The sequence below is a fragment of the Beta vulgaris genome, chromosome 4 (assembly GCF_026745355.1).
Source record: "Beta vulgaris subsp. vulgaris cultivar EL10 chromosome 4, EL10.2, whole genome shotgun sequence".
NCBI lineage: Eukaryota > Viridiplantae > Streptophyta > Magnoliopsida > Caryophyllales > Amaranthaceae > Beta > Beta vulgaris.
The window spans coordinates 4476939-4500730 of NC_079205.1; the positions used below are offsets into that span (position 1 = coordinate 4476939).

The 23792-nt window shown below is 31.2% G+C and overlaps 1 protein-coding gene across 1 annotated transcript; it reads left to right on the top strand.

Moving 5' to 3' along the window:
- Positions 1–20736: 20736 nt before the first annotated feature.
- On the top strand, positions 20737–21903 carry LOC104891650 (fatty acid desaturase 4, chloroplastic). Its single transcript, XM_010677373.4, has one exon. The coding sequence runs from the start codon at positions 20820–20822 to the stop codon at positions 21741–21743; it is 924 nt and encodes a 307-aa protein (XP_010675675.2). The 5' UTR covers positions 20737–20819; the 3' UTR covers positions 21744–21903.
- The last annotated feature ends 1889 nt before the right edge of the window (positions 21904–23792 follow it).

Sequence of the window (23792 nt, forward strand, 5' to 3'; positions counted from 1 at the left end):
GTATATATTATGTTATACATGGTAAAACACTGCAAGTTTACGTGTAACATTTATTGAAGAGGAAACACGAAAAAATCCTTTTATCTCAACGAAGTGAATGAACATCACAAATGAATTATTAAATGACAATAATAATAAGAGTATTTTAAAAACATTTTGAACCACGTCTTTATACTATACATTTGTGGTAACATTTGAGTTTTCACGTTCTTTATCAGCTATTAATGTTTTTCAAACCCTTTTTGCTAATAACTTTTGATATGACAATATATATTTAAAATTATATAATACGTCCCTTGAAATCATGGTGTATCTATATTTATATAAATATGTAATGAAATAGTATAAACATAAAATTAGAGCAGGCAACCAGCAATGCAAGTTGGGCTGGCAATCAGTTCAAGTTTGGTTGGATTTGCTTTCGGGTTTACTACACATCAAATAAACAGGTTGAAATACTCAACCCTGACCCAACCTATTTGATAAGCGAATTACCCGTTGAACCCATTTAATCATAATTAGTATTATACAAAAAATTAATTATTTTCTTAAAAGTATAGAGAGTTCACTGTTGAAAGTATGCATGTTTAATATTTCTTATAATAATTGTGACCAATTTTAGCAATATTTACTTTTTTAACCAAATTTTAGATTTATCAATATATTTTTCGAGAATTTTCTACATATATGTAAGTTATAAAGTCAAAGCATGTCAATTTCGAGTCGAAAATGTCAACCTCAACCTACCTGTTTAATCAATGGGTTAGAAAATCGGTCAAAGTTCCAACCCTAACCTGCTTATTTTGGGTTAGGTTCAGGTCGTATTTCGTATTGAGTTAGCTTTTGCAAACCCTACATAAAGTAGTGACATTATAATTTACATTGTATAGTAAATGTAAATTAACAAAAAAATTAAAGAAAAAATACTTTTACAATTTAGTTTATTAAAAAAATAACATGTAACTCATCTATCAAATAGACAATAAATTTCATGTATATTGTAATTTATAAATTATATATATTGTAATGTATAAATTTTTCTTCTAATATATACTAAGAAATGAATATAGAAATATCAGTTATTAATGTTCATCAAACCCTTTTTGCTAATAACTCTTGATATGACAATATATATTTAAAATTATATAATACGTCCCTTAAAATCATGGTATATATATTTATATAAATATGTAATGAAATAGTATAAACATAAAAGTAGAGTAGGCAGCCAAGTTGGGCTGGCAATCAGTTCAGGTTTGGTTGGATTTGCGTTCGGGTTTACTAAACATTTAATAAACAGGTTGAAATACTCAACCGTGACCCGACCTATTTGATAAACGAATTACCTGTTAACCCATTTAATCATAATTATTATTATAGAAAAAATTTCATGTATATTGTAATATATAAATGAAATATATATTGTAATGTAAAATTTTTCTTCTAATATATACCTAAGAAATGAATATAGAAATATCTACACGATATTATGATCTTGTAATGAGAATCGTATAAATTAAAATGGGTTTAACCTTAAACAAAATAACTAAATGGGCTTGTTATCTAAAATGATATAATATTGTATTAAGAATAGTCTAAAATTGGCTTACAACCCGTGCGATGCACTATACTGAAATATAAATTATCTATAATAATCAGATATTATTATAATCCATATAAATGATTAAATGGTACTAAGTTAATAGCACATACATTGCTTAGGTTAATTTAATTAACTTTGAGTAACATTTAGTGGTCAAACTTGTTCAAACTCGCTTTAAGCTCACATAAATTTTCTTACAATGAATCTAATTGTTTATATCAATATTGTTACATATTAAAAAAAAATATCTATTCCCCCTAGATAGCATGATTTTTATTTGCGGGTCAGCAAAATATGTGCTGATAATTAATATTAATAACATATATCTAAGAAAAAATATGAAAACCCAAAATATTTCAATTTAGAAATTGAATATTTTGTGATATTTACATTAGAATCATGAAGTGATCATACACAACTAAATATTGAAATAATTTACGAAAGATATAAATGAGAAATAAAAGATTAGATGGCTTTTAAAATTTGTTACTATTGACTTGCAAAAAATTTACATCTTGACTATTTGGAAATAATTTATATTAAGATTATCTGGACCCGTGCATAATGCACATGGATTTTTTTTAGTTCTCAAATAGTTTTTTTAATTCCAAAATTATTGGAATGACTACATTTAAAATTGAAAGATTATAAATTATAAATTTATATTTCATGATATAATGTTTTCATTAGGGCTGTCAAAATTAAAGCTGATCCAATATGATAACCCGTCTCGAATCTAACCTGAAAATTTCGGATTTGGGTTAAAATTTTCAACCTGAAAAAAAAGATGGGTCAGCCGAACCCGACCAGAAAAAATAATGGGTTAGGTTCAGGTTGAATTTTTGAACCTAAAAAAAAAACGAATAATCTGACTTTGAAGTGGGGTCAACTTCAAGGCATGCCAACCTATGTTTATCTAACTTGTATTAGACCAAACTCGTTTCTTGAATATTTAAATTTGATTAAGTTGGTATTTGAATTCAAGACTCACTCAATAGTTGAATTATTGCAATGATTAAATTTAAAATCAGGTCATTTTGGGTTGGTTTCGAGTCAACCTGAAATCGAAAAGATCGGGTTCAAATTCAAATTTTCGACCTGAAATCAGAATCAAGTCAAGTTTGGATTAGGGGTAAGTGACCCGAAATAGAAATCAGGTGAACTTGAAATTAATCCAACTCGAACTTATTGCTACCGCCCCTACATTATTAATACAGACAAATGACACGTAAAGATAATTATTGTATACTACAATAATATCTAATAATAATGTACTCTACTGGAGTAATATTAAGCAATATAAAAAGTTGTGAAAATTATCAATCCCGCAACTCCAAAATAAATTGTCTACATTATAAATCAAAATCTACGACTACAGGTAAGTTACATAAATGATAATGTAAAATGGTAAGTTATATCAATATTAACATTGTTTATTATTAGTTAGCAACTGTGCCGGAATTATACACGAACTAATATGATTGTAAAGTACTTCCATTTGATGAGTGAAACTAACCAAATTTAAAAGATTGTAATTGATCCATTTTACACATGGCACTAAAAAAATGAGAATAAGTATAATGATGACATGTGGCGAAATGAGTAATAGCTTGACACATAGGCAAATTTTTCTAGCTTTATATATATATATATATATATATATATATATATATATATATATATATATATATATATAATATATATATATTATATATATATATATATATATATATATATATATATATATATATATATAGGTAACATGGTAACATATTTTCTACACTTCAACATTTTTTAAATTATAACATTTGTTTGAGAAGTTTTTGAGCATGAAGAGTTCTACATTGTTTTCACTCTTTTTGGTGCTACTACTTATTAGTCATCATGGTAGGATATTTTATGTTATAATTAATTGTTGCTAAATTAAATTCCTTGCAAATTATATCTAACACTTTATCTTGTTGTGTTCACTTGATTTCTAATTTATATTATTTAAAATAGGAATGTCAATCAGAGATCATTTAGATTATCAAATGGCTTCAGCACCGGGATTATCATCAATAAAGGTTCGACAAGGATGTTATCGAGTTTCAGATTGCTCCAATCCATGTCATTTCTTCTTGCCTTGTAATAGAAGTGTGTTATAGAGTTGGTCCACGTGTCTCTGCTTGTTGTTGTTATGCATAAAAAAATATTTAGAGGTTGAATCCACATACATTTGTTTGGCTCATGTGTTTTTCTCAGTTTTCATCTGATTATTAAAATTATGTAATAAAGTAATCATATATACACCCTTCGGGTAACTTAAGTGTCTCTTTGTTTTTGTTTTTGTTTTCTTTTTCAGCAAAAGTTATCTCTTTCTTTTAGTATTTTATTGTAATAGTGTTAAGTTTTCGTCCTAGGATAAGGGATCGATCATTATATGTTTACCTTTTCATTATAAAACATTCCTCTAAGAGCATATCCACGTTCATGAGGCTCCGCATTATTTCTCTCTCTCCTCGCCTCATTAATTCACATCCCTTTCCACTAACTTTATCACCTACCATTCCCATTTCACAATTCTTACCTAAACTCATTAACCTCTCCATTTACCTTCTCTCTCCTACTTTTCCATATCCCATTACCTGTTCTCTTCACTTTCCATACTTCACCAATATCAATAAAATAATTTAATTTATCACATTTATTTTAGATAAAATTTATTAAATGAAAATATGATAATTATAATTAAATAATTACCTTCTAATTAATTTATTAATTGTATTACGTTAAGAAAAAAATTATTTTTAATTACACTAATTTACTCGTTTATTCTTAATAATTGATGTTTAAATTGACAATTACACTAATTGCTAACTACAATAAGTTACTCGATTTTAACATTGATAATTATGACAAATAAATACGCCAAAAAACCCATAAATTCATTTAAAAAACATAGATGAAATTAAACAAAGTACCATATAATTAATTTTAAATAAAAGATTATAATAATTTAGATCTTCAATCGTCATCGGTAGACAGGTGATTATGTTACCAAATATGTTGAGTCAAGTCTCACTGTAAGGCGTTCTGCACATTTCTTTCCCATGCATCAGCTCGCCTTTTTGGTTTTTTATGTCATTATTGGTGGGATTTACCATGCTTTTGGGAGGTGAAGCATTTTCAGAGTTTGCAAGGGAAGAATCTGGGGACTTTGACTGTTTTGAAGAAATGATGTTTTCATGACGACCATGTAGAGGCGCTTGATCCTTTTCTTCAAAGACAAAGATACTAAATCTTTTCTAGCTCCTCCACATCGAAGAGGAGTTTATTGTTAATCTTAAAAAGACAGTCTGTAACTACCATTACTCTTGCATAATATAACTTGGAGTAATCTACTAACATGACCTTCCCATAGACGCACCCAATCTGGTAGAAAGTGTCGTAGCCTCAAGCAATTAAAGGAACGCCATAAATATGGATCCATGTTTCTCTCCAAAGGGAGGCACTCATTTCATTAACATTTCCCAGCTCCAAGAACCAGTTCAACAACCATTTACATTCCATGAATACATTTTTATCTTCAAATGACTCGAAAGATATGAGATGTAACATACCTCCCATGGGTTTGATTGTCAGGCATCGGACACCTTCTGCCAGACTTTGGTCTAGGATGAGTTCTGATGATAGGGGTGAGGATGAGACCCCGATGACATTATTGCAAAGTAATTCCTCTTAGTCCTTATTTTTCTCTCCCCTTTTATCACACATACATAGTCTCCTTCAATTTCACCAATTTCAACATTTTTTGTTACGTCAAATGTATCTTCACCCAGTACTTTAAAGCTCATAATTATGTGGGAGCTCATTTCTTGCTTCCAAAAGTCTTGGTGCGGCTCCACATCACAATAGGGCATAGTTATCTGGACATGAGGAGATGGAGGGGAAGGTGGAGTTTTTCGGATCTGAGTTTAATGGGATTTGTGGGTTGGTCGTTTGGGCTAGATTTGTGAGGGGTTTGAGGGTTGGTTTTGTCAAAGAGGCTTTTTTGTAGGAGCGGTGGTCGCGAAAGGATTGTATTTGGCGAGGTACCGGCTTGAATTCAGTGGAGGTGCGAGAAGGTTTTTGTGTTGGGTGTTGTAGCTGGGATATTTCCGATGGCTTTTCATACTTTGCAGGAAAAACTTTGAGTGAATTATTCCCCATTTTCCATTCTAATGGCGAGTAGGAGAGATTGGCTGATTTGAAACTTAACAAACGCGTATTTGTGCCGTCAATTTGGTCTTATGAGGGGGGGATGTCGATGAGTGTTAAGGTTCCATATGATGAAAATAATTTTTCCAGTTCATGGGGTTTGATATCTAGAGGTAGGAAGTCAATGAAGATGGTCTTGGTGGTTGATTGGAAGGTTTTCGTGGTGTTTGATTCTTTCCGTCGTTTCACGATGGTCCAGTCATTAGGGTTTCTCGCTCTAGGGCCTTTTCTCTCACTCTCTCTCTCTCTCTCATTTTTTTAATTTTTTTCATATCGATGTCATAGGTTAAATCATATAAAAAGTATAATTTGAAAGGCAAGAAAAAATTATTTGATGAAAAATACAACAGTTACAACATCAATGAAAGCAACACACCAACTCTACACAATTAGCTTCCATAAGAGATCCTGCGATCACCTAGCTTCCTGGTCAAAATATTGAAATGTAGTGGTGGCAATTTTATCCCAATATTCATCGAAGTACCCTGAAACGTAGTGATGTAAAATTTAAAGTGGGTCATCTATTTTAAAAAAACACAGGGAATATTTTTTTAGTTGTATTGCGTGTGGAGAGATTTTGTTTAATTTACTTTTATTTTGGTTGATTGCAACAATCATTTAAAATGTGCAATATATTAATTATTTTGTTTAAAGTGGTAAATGGCAATTCATCATTTAAACTCAGTGTATGAAAAAATAACGAAGTATAACTTTCATCCATTAAGGTCCATAACCCTAAACATTAAAAAATGAATTCCTTAATCCTAAAATTTGTGAAAATTTAGGTCTTTAATATATCCTTAGCTCTATGAAAACATAAAAACAATGTTCTGAATCTCTAGATATTTGTATATTTCAGGTAATCCACCCTAGGGAGGAATGTCTTGTGTTGATTTCATACTGATAATGATATGTTTTTACTTACCTCTTATTTCTTAATCTCGCATTAAGTTGATGAAAAAATAGCCTTGGGGTATACTCCATCCGTTTCCTAAGGATCTTCCTTGTTACTGTTCCTACAGATACCAAGGAGGATCCATTTGTATGGGGTATGGGGTGGTAAAGTAGGAGAGACAACGGGGTTAAGATAAATAAATAAATAAATAAATAAGAGTTAAGGTAGAAGAGACAAATGGAGTAAAATTGATTTAATAATGTAATGGTGGACCATATGATCGGCACATGAGAGGGTAAAAAAGGGGAAAAATATTCTAAATAAGGAATAAAGTAAAAGAGGGAAGATCTTTTCGAAACGCACTTAAACGAAAAGAGGGAAGATCTTTAGGAAACAGAGGAAGGATCACGCTAGCGCTGATGATACACTCATGTGTATCATGTATCTATACAAATATATTAAAAGGTGTGCGTGACAATGTATACACGCTACGTGGCACCTCCACGCAATGTATACACGCCACGTGGCACCTTTGTTACTCCACTAGAATTGTCCAAGTAACAAATCATGTTAATTACAAAAGTAAAATTAGCTTGCAACAAGATTTGAACCCAAGACCTCTTGCAATTATATATGATAAAATTACCATCTCAACCAACTTTTAATCATGATTTAAGTGTCCACATTATTATATTTGTACCTTTTAAATGTTGAGTTTTCCTTAATATATATTTTCATGGGAATGGAAAAAAAATGTATATCAAATTTGTAAAATAATACGAACCCGGAGCAACACCCGGACACTAATACTAGTTTTTTAATAATAACTAGTGAGTTGAATAAAAAAGATTAGAAGGAATTTTCTCAAAAAGGAAGGAAATCAAGTTTTCCTATCTGTGATAGTAATTAAAAGGAAATATATCACGAAAAAAGTGAAAGAAATAAAAAGATTTCCTTCCAAATCTTCACCTAGTTTTGTCAAAGTCAATTATATATATTGAATACCATGGTAACATATTTTCTACACTTCAACATTTTTTAAATTATAGCATTTGTTTGAGAAGTTTTTGAGCATGAAGAGTTCTACATTGTTTTCACTCTTTTTGGTGCTACTACTTATTAGTCATCCTGGTAGGATATTTTATGTTATTATTAATTGTTGCTAAATTAAATTCCTTGCAAATATCTAACACTTTATTTTGTTGTGTTCACTTGATTTCTAATTTATATTATTTAAAATAGGGATGTCAATTAGAGATCATTTAGATTATCAAATGGCTTCAGCACCGGGATTATCATCAATAAAGGTTCGACAAGGATGTTATCGAGTTTCAGATTGCTCCAATCCATGTCATTTCTTCTTGCCTTGTAATAGAAGTGTGTGTTATAGAGTTGGTCCAGGTGTCTCTGCTTGTTGTTGTTATGCATAAAAAAATATTTAGAGGTTGAATCCACATACATTTGTTTGGCTCATGTGTTTTTCTCAGTTTTCATCTGATTATTAAAATTATGTAATAAAGTAATCATATATACACCCTTCGGGTAACTTAAGTGTCTCTTTGTTTTTGTTTTCTTTTTCAGCAAAAGTTATCTCTTTCTTTTAGTATTTTATTGTAATAGTGTTAAGTTTTCGTCCTAGGATAAGGGATCGATCATTATATGTTTACCTTTTCATTATAAAACATTCTTCTAAGAGCATATCCACGTTCATGAGGCTCCGCATTATTTCTCTCTCTCCTCGCCTCATTAATTCACATCCCTTTCCACTAACTTTATCACCTATCATTCCCATTTCACAATTCTTACCTACACTCATTAACCTCTCCATTTACCTTCTCTCTCCTACTTTTCCATATCCCATCACCTGTTCTCTCTCCTACTTTCCATACCTCACCAATATCAATAAAATAATTCAATTTATCACATTTATTTTAGATAAAATTTATTAAATGAAAATATGATAATTATAATTAAATAATTACCTTCTAATTAATTTATTAATTGTATTACATTAAGAAAAAAATTATTTTTAATTACACTAATTTACTCGTTTATTTTTAATAATTTCTGTTTAAATTGACAATTACACTAATTGCTAACTACAATAAGTTACTCGATTTTAACATTGATATTTATGACAAATAAATACGCCAAAAAAACCATAAATTCATTTTAAAAACATAGATGAAGTTAAACAAAGTACCATATAATTAATTTTAAATAAAAGATTACAATAATTTAGATCTTCAATCGTCATCGGTAGACAGGTGATTATGTTACCAAATATGTTGAGCCAAGTCTCACTGTAAGGCGTTCTGCACATTTCTTTCCCATGAATCAGCTCGCCTTTTCATATATCATTTCATTCCAATATCATTAAATCGACCAGGTTGCATAGAATAGTTTGTACGTGTTGATCTACTAATCATTGTCCTATTTTCTTGCTCAAATTTTGACATGTCATTATAATTCTGATATGTATCTCGCTCATCCTCAATAATCATATTACGAAGTATTATATAAGCCAATATTATCTCACATGACAAGTGTTCATCCCATACAAGAGCTGGTCTTTGTATTATAGTGAAACGTCATTGAAGAATGCCAAAGGCCCGCTCAACATGTTTTCGTACCGATTCTTGTTGCTCAGTGAACAACTCATCCACGGGATTCATTGAGAGTCGAATGGCAAGGACACAAAGTAGTACTTAGGATATATCCCATCTGTTAGATAGTATCTTTTGGTATATATATGTGTTCCCATTGACTGTAAAGTTCACTTGAGGGGCTATTTACCTTGATATAAATCATCGAACATCGGAGATTGTTGCAACATGTTGATGTCATTGTAAGTTCCAGGTGTTCCAAAAAATGTGTGTCATATCCAAAAATCACCATCGGCAATAGTTTCTAAGATAACTGTTGCAATTTGCTTACCGCTTAAAGTGTTGTTGAATTCATCCAAGCTTGTTGCAACACCTTTCACTTTTTTCAGATTGTTCGAATGCAAGTATTCCAGCATCAGCGCTTGATCTCTTAGAACTCCCATCGCTCACAACGGATGAATCTCTACCAGACATCCATCTTGGGTGCATTGGTAACCAACAATAATGATAATATTAGAAAGATGTATCACCCATTTTTGTTTGTAAAAATCATGTGATTTAGCCACTATGTCGTTAATGACCTCACCACTAGCTCGCATACGCTCAACTATCGCAAGTTGTGCTACCCATAAAGTAACACCTTCATTGATTTGACCCCAATGCCATTTAATAGTTTTCATGGTTTTTTTGTGCATGACATTCGATCTTTTAGCAACTGCTGCGTCCTATGCCTCTTTGATTTCAAGCCATAACGCTCCTTTTTCCCGATCTATTCCTTTTTCGGTATCATCATAACAATTAAGGTAAGCTGACACCAAGTGTTTATCTTCTTCTGCAATCCACATGTCCTTCGCATGCTTTGCTTTCTTACCTTTAGTTACTTCCGGTTTTTGAACTTCAACTGAACTTCATCTTCATCATCACCGAGGGATTGTGTTGGAGATTGGTTTTCAAACGGCATTCTATTGCTACTCTCGTCTCCTCCCAGATTCATGCCACATGAAGAATTTTGAAGAGCATTCTAGCGTACAAAGGCTTGGAACATTGCGAGGAATCGAGGATTGTTTACTATGTTTGGATCAAAAGGAGTACTTGGAATTGGTTGGGAATTTGGATTTTGTTGGTAATTTGGATTTGGTTGGTAATTTGAATCATGTTGGAAATTTGGATTTTGTTGGGAACTTAGATTTTGTTCGTAATTTGAATTTTGTTGGTAATTTGGATTTTGTCGGTTCTTTGCATTTTGTTGATATCTAATTCCATAATTAGGATGATTATGATCCATAATTATCAAACATATAATATTTATGAAATACTTAATGAGAAATTATGAATTTTTTAAAGTGTTGATAACATATCAAGATTGGTCTCTATTTATAGAGGACAACAAAATATGGACTTTGGTATATATATATATATATATATATATTCATTATATTTTAAAAATTATTTATTTTTTTGTAAACAGTAATATAACCGTTGTAAAAGTTGCAGCAGCAACACATGGCATGTCCTCATTCGTCCGTCCTCTAGTGCATGCACCGTGTGACAAGTGTCATGTTATTATTGGCGCACTAATTTTTTTTAGAAAAAATAACTCACATGCTGCTAGGATTCACACATCATGCGGGATTTTAATCCTACTCACTTTACACGTGGCGACTCGCTATTTGCCTTCATTATGGGAAACTTCCTCTATTATTGGTGTGCCACAATATTGGGGAACCAACCTACATTAGCAGGAAGGTCCTCTTTTTGTATTTTTTTGCAAGGGGGACCCACTACAAAAAAGCTCATACAACGACGGATTTTTGGCGACGGATATATATCCGTTTCTAATTTAGAGACAAGAATATTGATAATCTGTTTCTAAATTTATTTAGAGATGGATTTTTAAATCCGTCTTTAGATTTAGGGACGGATTATCAATATCCATCTCTAAATTAGGGACGGATTTTAAAAATCCGTCTCTAAATTTAGGGACGGATTTTAAAAATCCGTCTCTAAATTTAAATATGAATATTTTATTGTACTTCTCTAATTTAGAGACGGATTTTAAAAATCCGTCTCTAATTTTGGGACGGATCATTTTAAAATTCGTCTCTATTTTAGAAATCCGTCTCTAAAGTTAGATGCGAATTTAAAAAATCCGTCTCTAAGTGTAAATATGAATATTTTATTGCACTTATTTAATTTAGAGACGGGTTTTTAAAATCTCTCTTTAAGTTAGGGACGGATTTTTAATCCGTCTCTAATTTAGGGACGGATTTTTAAAATCCGTCTCTAATTTAGGGACGGATTCTGAAAATCCGTCTCTAAATTTAGAGACGGATTTTAAAAATTCGTCTCTATCCAAATTTAAATATGAATATTTTATTGCACTTCTTTAATTTATGGACGGATTTTAAAAATCCGTCTCTAATTTAGAGACAGGTTTTTAAAATGATTTTAAAATTCGTCTCTAATTTAGGGATTGATTTCAAAAATCTGTCTCTAAATTTAGAGAATGATTTAAAAAATCCATCTCTAAATTTAAAAATAACTATTTTATTGCAATTTTGTAATTTAGAGACGGAATTTTTAATTTAGGGACGGATTTTTAAAATCCGTTTCTAAATTTAGATATGATTATTTTATTGTACATCTTTAATTTAGGGACGAATTTTGAAAATCCGTCTCTACATTAGTGACGGATTTAAAAATCCATCTCTAAATTAGGGACGGATTTTTGAATCCATCTCTAATATTTCTTCTACGTATTACCAATATTACGTAGAGAAGTATACAAGTTGCATTTGGTGTAGTTGGTTGGAGCTTCTTCTCGTTTCTTTGAGGTCACAAGTTCGATTCCTACGAACAGCGGTTCTTGTGATTGCGGATTCCCCTTATCCTTTCCCTTGTAGAGCTGAACCGGGGTTACTTGAGTGATATTCCGAACTGGCAATGAGATCAACTCGAACTGGGTAGGTAATAGTAGGTGATTAAATATAATCACGATAATATTAGGAAATATCTTGTTGTCAATTTTGTTTATTTTTTAAATTTTCAGTGAATTTAGAGACAGATTTTGAAAATCTGTCTCCAAACTTAGAGACGAATTTTGAAAATCCGTCTCTAAAGTTTAGAGACGAATTTCCGAAATTCGTCTCTAACTCGAATTAGCGACGAGGGTTTTAGAGAGGGACATTATCCGTCTCAAAATCCGCCTCTAAGCCCATATAGCGACGGATTTGACCTATTTAGGGATGGATTTTGTCCGTCTCTAAATAGAATTTTTTTGTAGTGACCTAAAAGGGGGACATGAATTTTATTAAGAAAACTTGGCACTTAAGGAAGGAAAGGAATTGCAAATAACACCTAGAAAGAATTTGACAATCGAGGTCCAATTTGAGAGGAAAAGTGGAGCCGTAAGTGCTAGCAAGAATCTTATCCTCTTATGGGTCATTTGGTTTAAATATGGAATGAAAAGGGAATGAAAACAAATAGATGAGAGGAATGGTAATAAAAATGGCTACTTTCATTAGGTGTTTGGTTAGTTTAAGCAATGGAATGAAAAGAGAACGATAATAATATTACCACAAAGTGATGGATTTTTTTACTTAAGGGGTGGGAAAGGTAACAAATTGAGAGAGTTCATTACCAGCAAGGTAGTGAGTTGATAAGTGTTGAACCAAACAAGAATGAAGGAAAACGGTAATTGATACCGTTTCTTTGACCCCAAAAATAGTGAAACAAACATGCTCTTAATCTCTTTCAGTTCTCGTCGACCAAATCCTTCGATTTCAAGCTCAATTTCCTTGTGACGAACACAAGAAGTCGCTAATGCCTTCAATTCAATTTCATGCTCAATCTCCTCCTGTTGGTCGTCACTCGTCCTATACTCCTATCTTCCTCAAGACCTCATCACTATCTCATCTAGTCCTTAATTAGTTCATGGTTAGGGTTATATAGAACCAAGTTATTAAAAAGTACACATTAAGAGGAAACATGAATGGATACAAATTGTAACAAATCGGACACAAGAATTGCAATTAGTAGATCCTGGACCGAGGTGTAGGATGAGCATCCTACACCAGCTCCAAAACGCAAGGCAAGAAGAATGAAATGCACCATTCAACATGCAAAAAGTAATTGATTTGACAGCCAATGTACATTCCCCTTACATCCAGTGTACATGTCGAAAATTCAAAAAGTAACTGATTTGACAGTTACTGTTCACCATTTAATAACTGATTTGATGTCAACCGCCATCATTTCTCACCATTTAATATCTTGAATTATGTATAAGAGAAATTATTAAAAAATTATATTTAAAAAGTACACATTAAGAGGAATCAAATAAGATTTCGTATGACTATATTTTTTTTAATATATATAAAATAAAAAAGGACAAAACTGCCAAGTGAATAATCCCACGAATGAAGATGGAGGGATAATATCGATTTTTGATTAACTGGAGTATATTATTTATTATTCCGTAGCTCTGTATGTGCTTCGTTTTAAACTAAACCGCAACTTTAGTGTTCTAGGTAAACCGTTTTCCCACTAGTAAATGGCCCCAATGTGCAATTCTTGTGTCCGATTTGTTACAATTTGTATCCATTCATGTTTACTATTCTTTAACGTTCCAGTATCTATATATCTATATAAACCTAGAAAAATGAGCTGAGTTGTCATCTATTTAGACATCAATGCCACGTGTTATGCCCACAATCATTCTTCATTTTATTTTGCCACGTGTCATGGCTTTGTCCATACGCCACATTCTTATACCCATTGATTTCGTTTGATTTGCATTGAATTACAAGATTTAGGCTGAATTTTTATATAGGTATGCAATCAACGTATGATCATATAGCATACAAATATAGATTAGGTAGTATTGCAATCATCTTGAATGATTTTGTTTCTGTATATATAATTAACTTATTGACCAATTTAAATTCTAATTAACAAATTTAAGAAATTTATATATATATCATATCTATTCTATATATATATATAAAACAAGGTTCATTCTTGCCACATGGCAATTAACCAATACATTTTGCCACGTGTCATGATTCTTGCTGCTACATGCCACGTGTCTTGCGATAAGGAGTGCAAGTGAGCATCATCCTTCTTTAATAATGTCAATTATTACAGGTTTGCATATACGATTAGTATAACTGATTGACAATCATAATCAATCAATGCACCAATTGCCTGTTCTTTTTATGGGAGGTTTTTTTTTATATGGAATTTATTATAAAGCCCTTCATTTAGCTCTATAAATATACATGAAATGATATTCAGTCTACAAAAATCAGTAAAGGAAAAAATAAAATAAAAGTCCCCAATTTTTCAACCATCCTGCTTTCACCATATCATTGCTTGATGCTTATACCTTTCTTTCTTAAATTATTTCGTATAGCAGTAATTATGTGATCATATATAAATGTTTACATATATTGCTTTCACCAATTCATTGCTTACATACACTTTTCTTCTATAAACGCAAATGGCTGAAAATGATTATGCACCTTTTTGTGTGGTTACATCCATATTGCCACAATTGGAAAGAAAGAGCTAGGTTATTGAGGTTATCTTATGAAACTTACATGGAATAATTCAATATGCAAAATAGTTGATTTTTAAATGAACTATACTAACTTAAATTAAGTTGTACTTTTTCTGTACAAATCTAAATATCATAAACTCATATTAGATATGAATTTATGTGCGAATTAAGATGTCATTGAGGTTACAATTCGTCAACATATAACTTAATATGTCATTGAGGTTATAATTAGTCGATAAATGTATTATGGGTTTCTTTAACATGTGGAATTAGATATCAATTTGTTTTTTTTTGCTCAACAAAATTGATTGATAATATATATATATATATATATATATATATATATATATATATATATATATATATATATATATATATATATATATATATATATATATATATATATATATATATATATATATATTACGGGTATTAATAAGTTGTATTTTACCCAGACTTTTAGCCTTATTTAATGATAGACAAACAAGGCTTTTACATAGAGTTTTATTGAGTGGGATGATGGAATACATATAGCCTTGAGATAATTGTTTAATTTTCATCAAACTTTATACATAAGATTATATGTTTACCCTATCAATAATGTGATAGAAGTAATATTTATATTATTTTAGTCATTTAAGTTGGGTGAATTTTTTAAGGCATAATATAATTAAATTTATTGTCTATTTTGATTATTGTCATGAGTGTAGTATAAAACTGAAGGCTCATTACAAGTTCATTAAAGTTAATAAACATGAAAAGTTAAAACGTAACTGATGTTATCATAATCCATAATTAAATTTCAAACTAAAAGAAAAGGAGCTTATTAGATTAATGTTAATAGATTAAAAGGATTTTTACATTCCTTTAATTAAATAAACAAAAATTGATATTTCAACGTGGATAATGTAAAATTTTGATTTTGTGAAGTACTTTTAGTCGAACTTATAGATAGTTAACATTTTGGATTTATTTTTCTAAACTAATATGAATTTATTTATCAATTTTTAACTTCTAAATCATCAACTTCTGATATGCAAACCATGTTGTGGTTTCTGACATTATGGGACCGATCGTAATGCGTGGGTGCAACCATAAATATTCAATCAATTTTTCTCTAGGCTAATACACTTGCTAACGAGATAACATATATATATACATGAGTTATATTATCACACCATACACATTTGGCATAATATCCATAGACTTTCCACATCGAGGTCCAATTTTAATTAATAGTTTAATATTAACTTAATAATCAAAATCGAACATAGGTATTACAACTTAGAAAATTCATGATAACAAGTTCATTGGAACATAATAATAAAACCTATAACTTCTACTTTACTCATGTTGCTCTATTCATTTATTTAATATAAATTATAAAGTTTTTGTTTCTTTAAGCAAACTACCTGTTTTATAATTATGAAATTCACTGATTGGTGCTCGAAATCTTGATCTCAATTTTGTAAGGAGCAGTCGATGTGAGATATAAATAATGAAATATATTGTTTATACATGTAATAAGTCAAACTTATTTTTTAATAAATTGAATTGGAAAATGTCTTTATACTTTATTTTTTGTTAATTTATATTTAGTATATAGGATAAATTACAATGTCAGACTTTTAAGTCATCAATATCTTACTAAATATTTAATTATTTACACAAGATTTAAGGAACATATTTTAAAATATTATAAAACTAAAATTTGAGGTGAAATATTAATCAACTTTTCGATCTGATTGAACACAAGTAACAATCACAACTATACGTAAATGATATAGATAATATCGAATCTCAAATATCAAACAACTGAAAATAGAATTGATAAAAATTAAGTATTTTTTTAGGTGCAAAAAATCGAAATATCATTTGTTATAAAATAGATCAAAAATTTAAGGTTGTAATTTTTGGCAATTTCGGTATGAAAAAAATTGAGTTGGCAATTTTGAAGGAAAAGATAGAGAATGAGGAAGAGGAATGAGGAACGAGAGTGTATAAACAGTGGTGGATGATTAGAGTGTTAGGGTTAGTAGGTTTTATATTCAATTACTATTATGTGTACTGGGAGTACAATAAGTTTAGTCAGAGTATTTCACTTTGGTCAAAACAAGTCACTTTCACGTCGAAATGGGTTACTGTATTTTTAATTCAGAATGGGTACTTTTAATGTTAAACAAGTCAGCTTTGTATAAGTAAATTGACGCATTTAGGGAATAAAGTTACCCATTTTTTTCAGCTGGGTTATGTATTCAACCACGGACAATTATATGTTACTATTTCAGTTACAAGCAAAAAGGGTATGAAAATCTTAATATGTGATAAAGATTGTGGCAACTCATCTGTTTCAACCAATGTGGTTTATAAGGAAGTTTCTCAAAATGTTTAAATCGTGTATTGAGTTGTAATTGACCCAATTTTTATATATCAATTTAGATAGTGAATTGTTTGTTTGTTTATCATAATGTGTTGTCAATTCAATTTGATTTCAATCAATCTCATTAAACAAAAATGTTGCTGACATTAATAACATTTGTCTTTTTGTCTAATAAATAATTTATAATATCTCATATAAATATGGCCTCCCGTGCATTTTTGCACGGGTTAAAAGCTAGTATTGTTATTAGGAGGTAATGATTTGATTGAATTTTTTTCCTAGAGAATTATAATAGGCAAAAAAAATCCGACTTTACACTATTTTGGAAAATAATTTATATTAGGGGAGAAGTCTCAGAGTTTGTTTTCAAGGCAAAAAATTTAATTCAATGTTGTTCTAAGGTAAATCGGTAACTGAGATAATTCAATTAGTGGTTGTATAAGGTAAATTACTAATTCAATTAGCGGTTTAGTTCATATACACGGAAAAACCAAATAATTTTTGTTAAAAAAGTCAAATAAAATTTTAAATTTTTAATTACATAGGAATTGTTTTTTAAAAAATCAAATAAATTATTTTGTCTAATGAGCCAATTGAATTAGCGATTTTTCCGGCCCATCCGAAGTTAATGGTTTTCAAATCAATATCAAATCAAAACTCTTTTCTCTTTTAGCATTACTTGGGAAATATTATATGATATAATGTCCTTATATCTATTTATTTTTCCCCTAAATAATATCAATAAGTAGTAACTTGCATTTTTACTAGACAATAATAAAGGATCTATGGGTGTTATTGTCACAAATAATGAATACATATGTAAACCTCCACTAATTGCTTATTTGTTGGCAGGATGTTATTCATAGCAAAAGTACTAAGGGAGCAACAGCACCAACATTCAAAGAGAATTCCTAATGGTTTAATATGGATTAAGAATTAGTATAAAGGAGATTTGGATTTCCTTTGTTAACGCACAAGAATTGCAAAAGTGGGCCAAGCCCAATGTGATAAAAAAAAAAACATGAATACTACTTTTTTTTTTTTTTGGTGAAATGGGGAATTAAAATTGAATACTACACGCATCAAAGGAAGAAAGACAAGGAAGTAAAATTCGAAATAAAAAGAAAACCAAATTGAGCCTATTGAGGTTAAGAACCCTTAGAATTTTTTTGTTAGACTAAATTTTTCCTTTTCTTTTGCTTTTTATAGAAATTTTTGTAATTAAACATGTACTTCTTTTGTCTTTTTTACTTGTAATACTTTACATGTTATGAAGTTGCATATTACTTAGGGCCTGTTTGGTTCACTGAATTGGAATGGAATGGTATGGATGTCCATACCAGGGTGGTATGGATCCAGAACCCCATACCAGTTTCAAATTGTTTGGTTCAATCCTGCAATGGATTCAATGTCCATTTCTGCTGTTTGGTTCACTTTTGAAATGGATTATGCTATCCATATTTTATTTTAATATATAATTATACCTGCTATATATATATAAAAAAGACATAAATTTATATTAAAAAAAAGACAAAAAATTATATAAAAAAAGACAGAAAGTAAGAAAAAGAAGACAGAAATTGAAAAATGAATCACATTGCCGACATTGACCCACGTTGAGTACCCATTAACAATTAACACCTCAATCCCAAAAATCATTGACACTTATATTAATTCAACCAACAATTTGAAGACAAACCGACATCATCAAACCGAAAAATGCCGGTAAGAGGACTTCAGCGTCGGCGCCAGCGCCGGGAGGAATACGGCGAGCAAGGATGGTCGGGACGATTGGTGTCTCTTGTCTAGAATTTAACCTCTCTCCCCCTTCCACACAATTAGGGTTTGAAACTTGAAAGGAATGGAGTTAGAAACTTAGGGAGGGAGGGGAGATTGGGATTCTAGGGGAATGGGGTGGAGATAGATACCCTTGGGTATGAGACTCTATCCTAAATATGCCCAACCAAACAATAGAATGGATGTCATTCCATTCCACTCTATTAATAATACTCCAAACAAACACCCCCTTATAGCATGAGAATGAGGGAGTGGAAGGGTGGTAAGCCCTTCCATCTTCCACCCACAGGTTGTGGGTTCGATTCTCATCAGGGGGTTTTGGGGTAGGTTGTATTTAGGTGTCCTATGAGAAGACGTTGATGTAATTTATCTTACCAAATTTGAAAAAAAATAAAAAATATTACTTATAACATTGACATTTTGGATATTGTATTCTCTCTATTTGTTTCCTAGCACATAGAGTCCTTTTTAATATTTTTGCTCCTAAATTTTTGTATCATGCTCCAAATTGCAAGTAAGAAAAGTGGACAAAATATAAATATGTCATTAAAGGGGTTGCAAATTTCAATACTAATTCAATACATTTATTAAACGGTAAAACTCTTATTAAATCCACTTAGATAAACAATTGAAAAATTACAACATTAATTCATCTTGTGTCTGGTTTGTATCATGTTATTATATCGGATATATTACCTTTTATTCGCCTAGAACATGCTCCAATAGCATCTCTAGAGCAGGGATGACGATAGGGCGGGTCTACCTGGATCCATACCTAGAATCGTTTATTTTTTACAGATCCAGTCCCACCCCATATCTGTTGGGACTAGATTTTTCAAACCCATACCCAAATTCGCTGGATCTAGTGGGTTCACTGTCTTAACTGGGTCCTAAATGGTTCATTTTAGTTTTAAGTTTTCATCATATTTTTTAATATATGTAATTAAAAAATTTCGCCCTAATATATAAGTGTGCATCCATGGTTAAATCTTAAATCATTATCTAAACAAAATTTTAAATTTTAACTCAGAAAATGTTACAACTTACGAAGTTACAAATCTTAGATTGTGTTACAAAACTAACGAGTTCACAAAGTCACGACTCACAAAAACCTTATTGTTTCGGTAAAAAAAAATTCTAATATGTAAATGGGTTTACAGATCGGGTCTGGATCTAGCATATGTGGATCCGACCCATACTCTCCGAGACCCGGACCCGACCCAGACCCATTAGGTCTAAAATTTCTGGACCAAACCCTTATAAATGGATCGAGGTCAAATCCAAGACTCATTGCCATCTCTACTCTAAAATGTAGACCAAAGACGAACAGTTTGACAAATTAAAGGATTCCCGTATCTCATTTCTCTTTCGTTCTTTTTTTTCTTGGCAAGTTGTAACAAGCACATACTATACTCCAACAAGCAATAAGGATCTCAAATTGACATCATCATCAATGAATAACCTCAAGAAACGAGTGACACCCAGTTCACCATAAAAAAATTTAATATTTGAGACATTCAATAGTCCCACGCACCTTCTCTTCTTACCACAATACTCAATCACTTCTTTAGTTCTCACACACCACACGTTACCATCTCATAACTCCAACCACATTTGTTTTTCTTTATTATTGTTCTACGTGTATTTATTTTCCACAATCTTATGTCCACTTATTTAAGGTACCATACTAACTTATATTATCCCCTAAGGGCTTAGGCCCTCCTCAATCTAAATGTCCAATGTCAATCCTACCACAACAAAATAATTTCTTCAAATCTCAATACCAATATGCTACGAAAACCTACCGGATCATCCACATTCCGACTCGGGTACTATGTACAGCCACAACCCCGGTAAAGCCGAACCTTGGTCCGACCCGCCTTGTAGTAAAACCAAGTCATAATTTTCCTACACCATCTCAAGTTCCAACCCCAAAAGGACCCAGGCCCGATGATCCAACCTTAAAATCCACGTGGGCCCATCGAGCTTGGTTGGCTAGTGGTTGTACTACTGTATTAGTTGCTCTAGCAAAGTCCATAATAGCCTCAGCCGATTCCCATATATGGGTTGAGCCCGTTTTAGCTAGTCTAGCCGGGTACGTCTTGGCTGATCTCGGGTCCGGAGTTTATCATTGGGGAATTGACAACTATGGAGATGCTACAACCCCAATATTTGGGTCCCAAATTGATGCCTTCCAAGGACACCATAAATGGCCTTGGACCATCACAAAGCGTCAATTTGCCAACAACCTCCATGCATTAGCCCGGGTCATGACCTTCACAGTCTTACCCATGAACCTCGTCTTCAACGACCCGACCCTAATGGCATTTATCGGATCGTTCTCGGGTTGTATCATGTTTAGTCAACAATTTCATGCATGGTCCCACTCAACAAAGAGCAAGTTACCCCCAATAGTTGTAGCCTTGCAAGATTTGGGGGTACTAGTGTCACGTACACAACATGCTGACCATCACCGATCTCCTTATAATTGTAATTATTGCATAGTGAGTGGAGTTTGGAACAAAATTTTAGATGAAAATAAGGTTTTTGAGGTACTTGAAATGGTATTATTCTTTCAATTAGGATTGAGGCCAAGATCTTGGAGTGAGCCTAGCTTGGAATGGATTGAGGAGAGTTCTACACCCTCTTCCTTGACTCAGTAAAGTTTCTTTCTAAATTCTTATTTTATTTTAAATTCTCAAAATACTTTTGAACATTGTAATTTGTACAATAATAATTGATGAAGTCTTTTCTCCAATTTATTGTATATAATAAAATCATAGTGAAAAGTATATTACGTTAATTATAATGACCATTTCTTTATATCTGCCATTCAGCGTGTATCATAGCCGATTTTGATTATTCATCTTATATTATTTGGATGCAAATTCACAAAACATTAGTCGGTAGAAGTCGACCTTTGCCGCAAGGTCAATATCTAAATACCGTACCAATTACCAAAACTATAAAGGTGTATTTTTTAATTTTTTTTTTTTTTTTGTTTATGAGGTGATGAAAACTATATTTCTTGAATAATGAATGCTGATATAGAGAACTAGAGAAGATATTAGGAGAAGTTATCTTTTACGATGAGAATGTTACGCACTTTTTTTTTTACAAAATTAACATTAATTCATTGATTCAAAGTCATACGACGTTTATAAAAGAAGTAGAAACTAAACAAATACATATCAAAATAAAATAAATACAATTCTAATATAACAGAACCACGATCGTTGAATAGATCTAACACTTCTGAAAACCATCGTCTTTCACATCGATGTCTGATGCAGCCTTCTGCAAGGGGGTCTATCGATCTTTTGTAGTTTTGAAGTAGAACTGCATTTAATTCAAGTGATTGTAAATGAAGTCTTGACATCTGTTACAATTTTCAATCAACAAATCAAAATCTTGAATTACGGAAAAATTCAAAAAACAAAGTCTCCAAACTCTCACATGGAGTATAAGGTTATATATATATATATATATGGTAACAAAAGCTATTAAGGAGTACAATAATACAATTTTTATCATAAATCTGTGTGTACCATGAGCATGGTACTCATAAGGTTATCTTTTTGCTCATTGCTTATTTGAAACCTTCAAAATGAGTATAATCACATAATAGGTATACTTTCAAATGAGCAAAAAATAGCTTTGAAATGTACCATGTATATGGTATACACTCGGGTTTATGATGAATGCACTCGTACAGTGAGGAGAGAGGTTTTAACTGGGAAACATATTAGTTACCTTAAATGATGAGATATTAAACATATTTTAGTTGCTCAAATGATTAGTATTACTCGGAGAGTACCTAAAATAAAATTTCAGATGGTTAAAATGACTTAAATGATAAGTTAATTTTTTACCTTTTCAAAAATCAGGTGACTGAAATTTGGAAAATCTTTTTAAAATTTTGATATCAACTAATTTTGCCAAAATAATTTATCAATACAAGCAACTAATTTTGCCGAACAATTAAGGTAATCAACTACCTTATTAGTTTCAGCTTTATCTTATCAGTTTCACTTAACTTATCAATTTGAGTTTATTTTCAGCTAATATTGCCAAGCACAGCTATTATATTACCTTATCCACTATAAGAAAGATACGCCGAGCTTATCAATAATGTATTTATCTTAAATTTTAGAAAAGTAAGGGGTGAAAGGGAAAATTAATAATGTTTTTTAATTCCAAAACTATTGTATTTACGAATGAAATCGAATTGTGTTGAAAGTGATAAGTTGGATATTGACACTTGAGAATTGGACAAACAATGAACATAAGAAAATAGTAATTGTAATGAGATGGCAAAAAAGATAATAACAATGAACACAAGGCAATGGCTTGAGAGGGCATAAAGCATAATGCAATTACTTGAAAGGGCAGGGTTCCACGACCCTTTGTCACAATGTCACTACACACACCACAAGAAATGTGATCAAAGAGGGCAATTTATTTGAATAAAATAGGGCAACTAGTTGATTGCCTTATTTAATAGTATCAAGGAAGACAAAAATGTTTCCCCCTTTTTGATATTAACTAAGAAGACAATTATATTGTTTTGCCCTGTTTGCTATCACTTAAGAAAACAATTTCAAATTTGCCCTGTTTGATACCAACTAAGAAGACGGTTTTGCAATTTTGCCCTCTTTGATGTTAAACTAAAACAACAATTTAAAGTTTTACCCTATTTAATATTAACCTAA